This window comes from Camelina sativa, chromosome 20 (assembly GCF_000633955.1).
Source record: "Camelina sativa cultivar DH55 chromosome 20, Cs, whole genome shotgun sequence".
Lineage (NCBI taxonomy): Eukaryota > Viridiplantae > Streptophyta > Magnoliopsida > Brassicales > Brassicaceae > Camelina > Camelina sativa.
In genome coordinates this window covers 18,590,767-18,600,160 of record NC_025704.1, presented here as the reverse complement: position 1 = coordinate 18,600,160, position 9,394 = coordinate 18,590,767, and the positions used below count along the sequence as shown (strand labels likewise).

The following is a 9,394-nucleotide window of genomic DNA, read 5'->3' as shown; positions in this document are numbered from 1 at the left end:
CCATATGAATCAGAAGGAAAGCCTCCTAAATCTGTTAGTAGAGGATCCAAGGATCTTACTCTGTGCCGGGTGTTTCGTAAAAGGACTTGTTGCTCTTCTGTTCAGACAAACCCGGCTTTCGTAGCTGTTAGAAACTTGGCTACTTATGGAGAAGCTAGTCAAGAATGCTTGCAATTGTTCGAGTTATTGGAGTGTTCAATCTGTAACCCAAATGTTGGAATTCAACCGGGTCCTCCTCGCATTTGCGCCTCCTTTTGTGACAGAGTCTTTGAAGCTTGCAAAGACGCATACTTTGCCAGTAATGCGCTTACACGGGTAAGAATGGAAGATTGTGAAACCAATGGCAAAGGAATGTTGATTTTTGGGATCTAATGAGTTTCAAATATGTGGTTAGGTGATTGGCCCTTGTGGAGTAAACGACAACATCATCTGCGTTAAGGCCTCAAATTGGGAGTCCAATGGCACAGCCTTTTGTGAAGCAGCTGGTTTTGCTGTCCAAACAAATAGTGATTCTAGAGAAAAACCATGCTACGGAAGCAAAGCGAGTCTAGAATCAGTTGTGGAGTCATGGTCAAGAGACTCCCGAAAAGAAAGGCCTTTAAAGACTGAGACTTTGTCATTTTTCAAAGATCTTCTCCAATGGGTTCGTGAAATGACGACGATTCAGAAAATTTCTTTGGGATTGTCGTTTCTTGTAGCAGGAATGTTCTTGATCAGGTTCTTACCTTTCTTGCTTCTCTCTTCAATTTTAAGTCTCTAGGGCAACATTTCACCATACTAACACTTTCTTTAGGTGCTTCAGGCAATCTAATAACCGTAATCAGAAGCAGCGGCTAGCTGCGATTCAGAGGACTGCTACAAGATTGGGAGGGAACACGAACGGGGATTCATACAGTGCAGCTATACATAGAAGAACAGTTCAAAGTTGACTTCTTTTCACCAATGAACAAGCTCTGATTAAGCTTATGTAAGGATATATATTTTGTGGCAGTAGTTTGTAAAAGCCAGGAATTAACTGTTATCAAAGTCTTGTCTCAAGTGAAATTTTGCCAAATGCGACAAGAACTGTGTTGTATTATTCTGTCTTCTTATACTGGTAAAATTAGGACAAGAAAAACGAACCTTTGCCAAGATTTAAAGATGAACAAATGTGGAACCTTGATGATACGTAAATATGGTTGTGTCACTCTAATTAAACTAAAAACGCTATTTAACTTACCTTTTTGTCTTAATTAAATATATTTATAAATATGATATCAAAATATAGGCAGGTTAGCCATAACCGGTTTCTCATATTGATAAGGTACATTATTCACTATTAATTTATACTAATCAAATTTCACATTAGTTAGGTGTTGAATTATCACATAATCAATATCAAAACAATCTTCAGATAAATATCAAAGTTTTTCCACTAACTATTGGCAATGCTCTTTATTTGTTGGTAAGTCATCTCGATAACGTCACTACCAAAAAAAAAAGTTATCTCGATAATGTCATAACTTATTACTAGTGCTTATTGGTGTCATAACTTATTACGATAATATCATAACTTATTACTAGTGTTGAACATATGTCTCTTTTTTAGTATCATATTTCGTTAACCCACATATTTGAATAAAAAACCACATAAGAAAAACATGCAATAGATATTAATGATTGTATGTGTGGCCAAATTGCATAAATACAAAATTGTAAAAGCAAACTATAAGTTATGAAAAAAAAAGTTATGAAAGTAAAAACATTAACAAACATCATTTATCAGTCCATATCATCTAGTATACAAAATTCAAATTTTTGTATAAGACCATTTTTAACGCCACAACATTTACCCTGTTCTTGGGCCTTTTAAATTGCAAAATAGTGAATAGTAGGCTTAGATCACTCAAAACTGTTCTTATTTCAGAACAGTTTTTAGGTTGTTCTTGTGCGACGTGGGGAATTTTTATTGGAAAAATATTTTGGTGGGTGGAGAGATATCTCGTTTCTTCGGTATTGTCGACATAGTTTTTTTTTTCTTCTCTCCCAACTGCAAAACGGCGAAACGGCGATCTCATCTCCGTTCTTCTCTCCCAACGGCAAAACAGCGATCTCATCTCCGCTGTCTCCTCGTCGAAGCCCAGTGATTCCTCTGTCTCATCGGCGATCTTTCCGTCTACTCTGTCTCCATCGTATCGCCGTCTACTCGTCTCCTCTGTGCGTTTACTCGTCTACTCTGTCTCCGTCGTATCGCCGTCTACTCGTCTCCTCTGTCTCATCGGCGATCTCTCCGTCTACTCGTCTCCTCTGTCTCGGGTGGCTCGCAAATCTCATCTCCGGTAAACAAAGGCGAAGGTAATCACATCTCCCGAATTTCATCGATGTTTCATCGATTTGGGTTTTTCAAATCTATGTATTAGAATTATGTTTTGAGTCAATATTGAGAGTTGTGTGTTGTTTGAGTCAATTTTGAGTGTTGTGTTGTTTGAGTCAGTTTTTATGATGCTTTAGCCTTTGGTTTAGGGTTCAATCTCGTGTCTTTGAATTAGAGTCAATTTTGAGTGTCATCTGTTGTTTGAGTCAAACCTTTTTAGTGTCGTGTGTTGAGTGAGTCAGTTTTGTTGATGTTTTAGCCTTTGCTTTAGGGTTCAATATCGTGTCTTTGAATTAGAGATTATTTTGAGTGTCGTGTGTTGTTTGAGTCGAACCTTGTAAGTCAATTTCGCTTATGTTTGAGTGGGAACATTAATCGATTTTGCTTGTTTGTTTATGAGCCTTGTAGGTGAAGGTTATACAAGGGAAATTAAATCGGATATTCATCATCAAACCTGCAACATCAAACGAAAGTAATCACAAGGTAAGTGTATATTGATAGTAAACAGCCAACAATTGAGTGTAGTTGTTGTTTATATAGGAAAGGTTTTAAACTTTGTTTATTTCATTGGTGTTGCGGTTTAGTAAGTGTTGTGTGATTGCTTGTTTAGTCTCGGATGTTATAAAGTTAGTAGTGTCAGTGTTGTGTGAATGGTTGTTTATCTCGGTTTTTTTTAAGTAAGTAGCGTTAGTGTTGAGTGATTGAGTCTTGAGTCTTGAGTCTTAAAACGTTTAAAACTTTAGTCTTGAGTCTTAAAACTTTGAAAACCTAATTGAAAACCTTTAAAACTTTGAAAACCTAATTGAAAACCTTTAAAACTTTTAAAACTTTAAAAACTTTTAAAAATCACTCAATGACCATTATTTACTTCTGATTTGACTGAAGTAGGTAATGGTTATTGCTTGATTTAAAGACTCTAACAACAAAAAACTTTTGAATTAATGATCCTCTTACCTTCTCTATATTACATCCAATCTCTAGTAAGCTTCTTCATTGTATAAGACCTTTCTTATATGCTTCTTCCAATCTCTAATAAGCTTCTTTCTTCTTTAAGACCTTTCGCGTAAGCTTCTTCCTTCTTTAATAAGTCCGATTGCTATGGCATCAAACAATACTCCTAACAGCCAGTCTCAATCCTATTTTAGCCTACTAAACTTCCCCTATGACAGCTTTGCTCCCAATGTAAACACTAGTTCGTCTCAAATCCCTGCTTTTAGTTCGCAACCTAGTTCAGTGCCAACTCAACCTCCTAGTCAATCAGAAGAGACAGCAGAACAGCGTAGGGAGAGACGGTTATGGTCTTCACAAGATGACCTAGTCCTGATAAGCGCCTGGTTAAACACATCGAAGGATGCAGTAGTTGGGAATGGCCAAAAGGCAGGGTCCTTTTGGAACCGTATAGGAGACTTTTACGGTACAAGTAGTCATGTACGTGGTGGTGCTGAGCCTAGGCTCCCTGAACATTGTAGACAAAGATGGCAAAAAATCAGTAAGGAGGTGAGCCAATTCTGTGGAGCTTTTGCGGAGGCAGAGGGTGAGAAAGCTATTGGGATGAACGATGTAGACGTTTTACAAAATGCTCACCAAATCTACACGAAGCTGTACAAGAAGAAGTTTGCTATGGAGTATGCGTGGACTGTGCTACGATTTGAACAGAAATGGGGAAACCTAGAGACTATGAACCCCACCCCAAAGACAACCAGTTCGAATAAAAGGAAAGCTGATGATGCTGCTGGATCGACAGGTTCTGTCGTTGGTGAGCACGAGAGCAGACCTCCGGGCATAAAGGCTACAAAAAAACTAAGGAACAAAGGCAAAGCTAAAGCTACACCATCTTTGGAGTTTAGTCAGATGTTTGAGTTAAAACAGAAGGACTTGGAGGGCATGAAACAACTCCAAAAGATGTCTATTCTTGACACTCTCATTGCCAAGAATGAAACCCTAGACGAAGATGAAAAAGCGCTTAAGAAGAAGCTAATGGCGGAATTGTTTTAACTTAGATGAAAACCCTCGAATGTTTGTTTAACTATGCTTGTTTGCTATGTTTTGTAATGAATACTATGCTTGTTTGTTTGATGGTGTAATCGTATGTTTCTTATGTTTTTAATGAATACTATGCTTGTTTCTTATGTTTGATGGTGTAATCGTTTGATGGTGTATTTAATGAATACCTTATGTTTATGGTATATGTTTCTTATATGTGTGTTTATGAATAATATGATTGTTTGCTTTGGTCTAAATATATGTTTTCGTTATGATGATGTTTAATAACTCAGTGTGTTTTCCTTTTCAGGTTGAACAAGTCATGGATTGTTTATACGACTATGGTATAAACAGCCCTTTAGACGGTAGCAGCGATTCATCAGAAGAGGAGGCCGAGACTTGTTACTATCCTCCGGAACCAGCTCCTGCTATTGGTTTCACGAGTCTCTCTAGCCGTGTAGCTCAACCACTTCCTGCTAATGAGCCACAACTGAACCAGCTCAAGGACCAAGTGACCCAGCTCAACGACCAAATGATCCATCTCAAGTTACTTGTGGTCCAACTCAAGGCTCAAGTGATCCAACTCAAGGACCAAGTGATCCAGCTCAAGGACCATGTGATCAAGCTAAAGTAAATTTGTGTCATCATCAATTGTTGTTGTGAACCCGTGATCAATGTTGGTATTTGGATTTTTGTTTAGATTTCTCTCGTGATCATTTTCGGTTGTTGTTTTGGTCACATGTATTTGTTTTGGTCATGTATTTTCGGTTGTTGTTGTGAACCCGTGATCGGATTGTTTAGGCTTGGTATGTGGATTTTTGTTTAGACTTGATGTTTGGTCACATGTATTTGTTTTCGTATCTTTGGATTTTAGTTACAAAGACAGAGTCTCTCGTGATCAAATTCACATGCACCAAGCTCACACTCTCAATGTCCGAACTCACATGCACCAACTCACAAGCTCTATATATATGAGACGAGAGAACAACTCAAACTTACCAACTCAAACATACCAACTCTTCTCTCTTTTGTTCACCTTTTTTTTTTTACTCAAGGTATTTGTAAAATCAAACCATTTTCTTCCTCTCACCAAAGACATTTTCTTTCTTAATCCTGTTATGGCATCTTCTTCCAACAATTTCACTTCCATTATGATGCCAATAACGATAGTTTAAACCAATACTTTCAAGAGCAATTTAATAACCAATTTCAAGCTGTTGAAGAGGAAACTCCTGCCGAAAGGAAACCGCGTACATACATCGATAGAAAACGCGAAGAAGGGCATGAACGTTTGTGGAACGATTATTTTTCTGATAATCCGACATACAATGCTCGCCAATTCCTCCGACGGTTTCGAATGAACAAACCATTGTTCTTGCGTATTGTGGATCGTCTCAGTCAAGAAGTTCCATATTTTAAGCCAAAAAGGGATGCAACCTTACGGAATGGTCTTTCACCGCTACAACAATGTACTGCAGCAATTCGACTATTAGCATATGGGGCTGCAACGGACTCGGTTGACGAATATATACGTCTTGCTGAATGTATTGCTCGTAAATGTTTGGAACATTTCGTCGTCGGAATAGTGGACTTGTTTGACACTGAATACCTACGCCGGCCCACACCAGAGGATCTTGAAAGGCTACTCTTTTATGGAGAAAAGCGGGGTTTTCCCAAGATGGTTGGAAGCATCGACTGTATGCACTGGAAGTGGAAAAATTGTCCAACCGCTTGGAAAGGAATGTATTGACGAGGCACCGGTAAGCCAACAATTGTTTTGGAGGCGGTAGCTTCACAAGATCTCTGGATATCGCACGCATTTTTTGGAGCTCCAGGTACTTGTAACGATTTAAATGTTCTTGATCAATCACCAGTTTTTAATGACATTATTTACGGTTGAGCTCCCAAAGTTACGTACTATGTCAACGGAAATGAGTATAATCTGGCTTACTATATGACGGATGGTATATACCCCGAGTGGGCAACATTTGTTAAATCCATCCCACAACCACAACACCCAAAGCATAAATTGTTTGCAGAACGTCAAGAAGGTGCAAGAAAAGATGTTGAGCGTGCATTTGGAGTCCTGCAATCTAGATTCGCCATGATTAAGAATCCAGCTCTTTTATGGTCAAAGGGTAAAATTGCATATATTATGAGAGCATGTCTAATACTCCATAATATGATTGTCGAAGATGAACGAGATTCATACACACTCTATGACGAACAAGAATTCCAACAAGATGATGGAACTGGAACTACTCCGGATCTTACGTTTTCGGTAAATATGTCTTCAAATCTTGAGGGATTAGGTGATGGCCATACAATGATCCGTGATAGACAAGCACATCTCAATTTAAAGGAGGATTTGATTGAGCATATATGGAATAAATTTGGACCTTAAACTATGTATTAAATAAATTAAATGTTTGTGTGTTTTAATTAATTAAGTAATATGTTTGTTTGGTTTTTAAAATAAATTTACAATGTTTTGTTGTTTCATAAAAATTTGGTATTGTATTATGAATTTTAGTAAAAGTTTTATAAGTTTGAAATTTAAATGTTTTTTTATAATTTTAATAATTTATAAGTTTATAAGTTTAAGAATATGATGAAGAATATTAAATAATTGTAATAAGTTTAATTCTAATATTACATACCAAATTTATTAGATTTTATAATTGTTTTATGTTTAAGAATATTATATTATTAAATTTTAAGATCTTAAGTGTTGTCCCTATAACTATTTTTTTAACAAAAGATCTTAACTACTGATCTTAGATTATTTTCCTAATATATTAAACCTAAGAACACCAAAAACTGTTTTGCCTATAAAGATGCCCTAAGGTTATAATGTTAACCAAGACAAGAAGATTATTACATCTCTAAGTAAATTGCTTATTCATTATGTTTGCCATTTTTAAATTACATTTATACTTAAATTTCCTTTTGAATATTTTAGGTGATTATCTTAGGCTTTCACAGTAAAAAAAAAATTAGGAAAAAAAATTTAGTTGATTTGTCTGGACCCATCAATGTAAAGTTTTTTTTATTTTCTTGTTAAAGAATGTTCTGTTTTTTGTCTATTTAAAATATACACTAATCGTTTTTCTTTTTGAAAATAACTCTTTTATGTAAAAATATTAAAAATTGTACATCTTTAATAAACATGATATATATGACTAATAATAATAATTATTATTATTATTATTGTTTGGCATAAATATGTTTTAATGATTTAATTTTACTTTTGTAACAGCAATCAAATTGAAGCCATAAAATTCAACCCATTAATTTAAATCAAATATAAATATCTCATGAAGATCTCATTGTTCAGGTTACTCTCAAACAAACAAACTTCAATTTCATTGATTTAGTTTAAGTCTTTCAACTATATGGATTTCAATTTCATCAATTGAGTTATATTATATTATATATATATATATATAAAAATATGTGCATTCTCAAGAGATTTTGATGATATTACAAATTAATTGGTTTGTTGTGAACTATCTTATAATCTTGGTTATTTCAATTATCAAAGTGATATGGTACTTTGTGTACCGATCAAATTCTTACTATGATAGATATTGTATTAGAAAAAAATTAAGATAATAATCGACACTATTTTATTTCCTTTGAAAAATTATTTGATTTTATTTTTAAAATATAATATTTCTTTGATGATTATTAGTTTTTAGTAAATTAATAATTCAAAAAGTGTAGTCTTAAAAAGGAAAAAAAAACAAGAAGGTATGCCTCATTCTACCAAAAAAAACAAGAAGGCATGCCTCAAATTTGGAGTAAAATTCCTCTTTTTCCAGCAAAAAAATTTCTACGGGTAAATGTTAGAGTTACAAATGACACATATTTCCTACCTTATTAAAATGCATTAGTGTTTTGATCCAAAAAAATGAAAGAAAAATAGCCTAGTGTATTTTAAAAAAAAAATCAATAGTAAGAGCCTTAAAATTTATAAAACTATTTTTTTTTTTCCTTTTGTCTACTAAATACGTTTAGCAATTAGCATTACAAAAAAAAAAAAAAAAAAATCATAAATTATTTTGCCTTTGAACAAAAAAACCAAGTTCATGCCGAAGGATGTTTAACAAATGGGCTTGTAGTTTGGGCCGAAAGAGCCTAAAGCAAAAGAAGAAGGCCATGAAAACCTAAAAAATGAAAGGGAGCTTGCCTTGTTGCTACCTATAAATTCATAAACCCTAACTTCATTTTCGTGTCGCAGCACAAACCCAGACGCAGCCATGGTAATTCCTAATCTTCGCCTCTCAAATCCTCCACCTATGAGCTTGATCTGTTGGTTTTAGCGCATGATAGCTCCTTAGGTTTCGATTGAGGAATCTAGATTTCGTAGATTTGGAGTAGTGTGTTATCTGTATCGTGTATTTGCGTTTAGTTTGAATTGCATTTGAGGTTTTTGATTCATTGGGTTTTCTCGTTGTAGGGTATCGATCTTATCGCAGGAGGTAAGAGTAAGAAGACTAAGAGGACGGCTCCCAAGTCCGATGATGTCTACCTCAAGCTTCTCGTCAAGGTAACAAACATGGAGAGATCTGTTTGTTTGTTCCTCAAGCTTTTCTTTACTCTGTTTTGTTCCATTTGTTTATTGAGATTTGGTATTTGTATGATAAATTTGGCAGCTTTACCGGTTTTTGGTGAGGAGGTCTGAAAGCAAGTTCAATGCTGTTATTCTCAAGAGGCTTTTCATGAGCAAGGTCAACAAAGCACCTCTATCACTCTCTAAGCTCGTCAGTTTCATGAACGGCAAGGTTCGTTTCCTTAGAAGCTTCTCTCTTTTACTAAATGCTAACCCCATTTCTGGAAATTCAAGTTTCATTTGCTAAATGCTAAAGTTTTTAGATTGGCTGTTTTGTTAGTATTGTAGAATAAGGTTATCTACTTGAATCTGAGAATGAATGTATTTATCCTCGTCCTTTGTGTCTTAGTGTGATTGAGATTTTGTTTCGTTAGATCCGCTGATGATTAGGTTGTGGTTTTTATTTCTTATAGGATGGCAAGATTGGTGTTTTGGTTGGAACC

General features: G+C 35.2%; 3 protein-coding genes across 3 annotated transcripts; all 3 read left to right on the top strand.

Moving 5' to 3' along the window:
* On the top strand, positions 4 to 1,087 carry LOC109124979 (the record flags this gene model as incomplete). Its single annotated transcript, XM_019241905.1, has 3 exons — positions 4 to 315; positions 395 to 717; positions 794 to 1,087. Coding segments are annotated over 3 exons (771 nt in total), but the record flags the coding sequence as incomplete, so codon positions are not given.
* LOC104772644 (glutathione S-transferase T3-like) lies at positions 3,452 to 4,348 on the top strand. Its single transcript, XM_010497236.1, has one exon. The coding sequence runs from the start codon at positions 3,452 to 3,454 to the stop codon at positions 4,346 to 4,348; it is 897 nt and encodes a 298-aa protein (XP_010495538.1).
* On the top strand, positions 5,989 to 9,305 carry LOC104772643 (60S ribosomal protein L18-3-like). The gene is made up of 4 exons (XM_010497235.1): positions 5,989 to 6,096; positions 8,799 to 8,888; positions 8,995 to 9,123; positions 9,240 to 9,305. The coding sequence occupies exons 1-4, from the start codon at positions 5,989 to 5,991 to the stop codon at positions 9,303 to 9,305; spliced, it is 393 nt and encodes a 130-aa protein (XP_010495537.1).

Coding starts and splice junctions, on each gene's coding strand:
- LOC104772643 (XM_010497235.1), top strand. CDS start 5,989: ATGGAGAAAAGCGGGGTTTTCCCAAGATGGTTGGAAGCATCGACTGTA. Junction 6,097..8,798: donor AATGTATTGACGAGGCACCG/GTAAGCCAACAA, acceptor TTCTCGTTGTAG/GGTATCGATCTTATCGCAGG. Junction 9,124..9,239: donor TCAGTTTCATGAACGGCAAG/GTTCGTTTCCTT, acceptor TTAGTATTGTAG/AATAAGGTTATCTACTTGAA.
- LOC104772644 (XM_010497236.1), top strand. CDS start 3,452: ATGGCATCAAACAATACTCCTAACAGCCAGTCTCAATCCTATTTTAGC.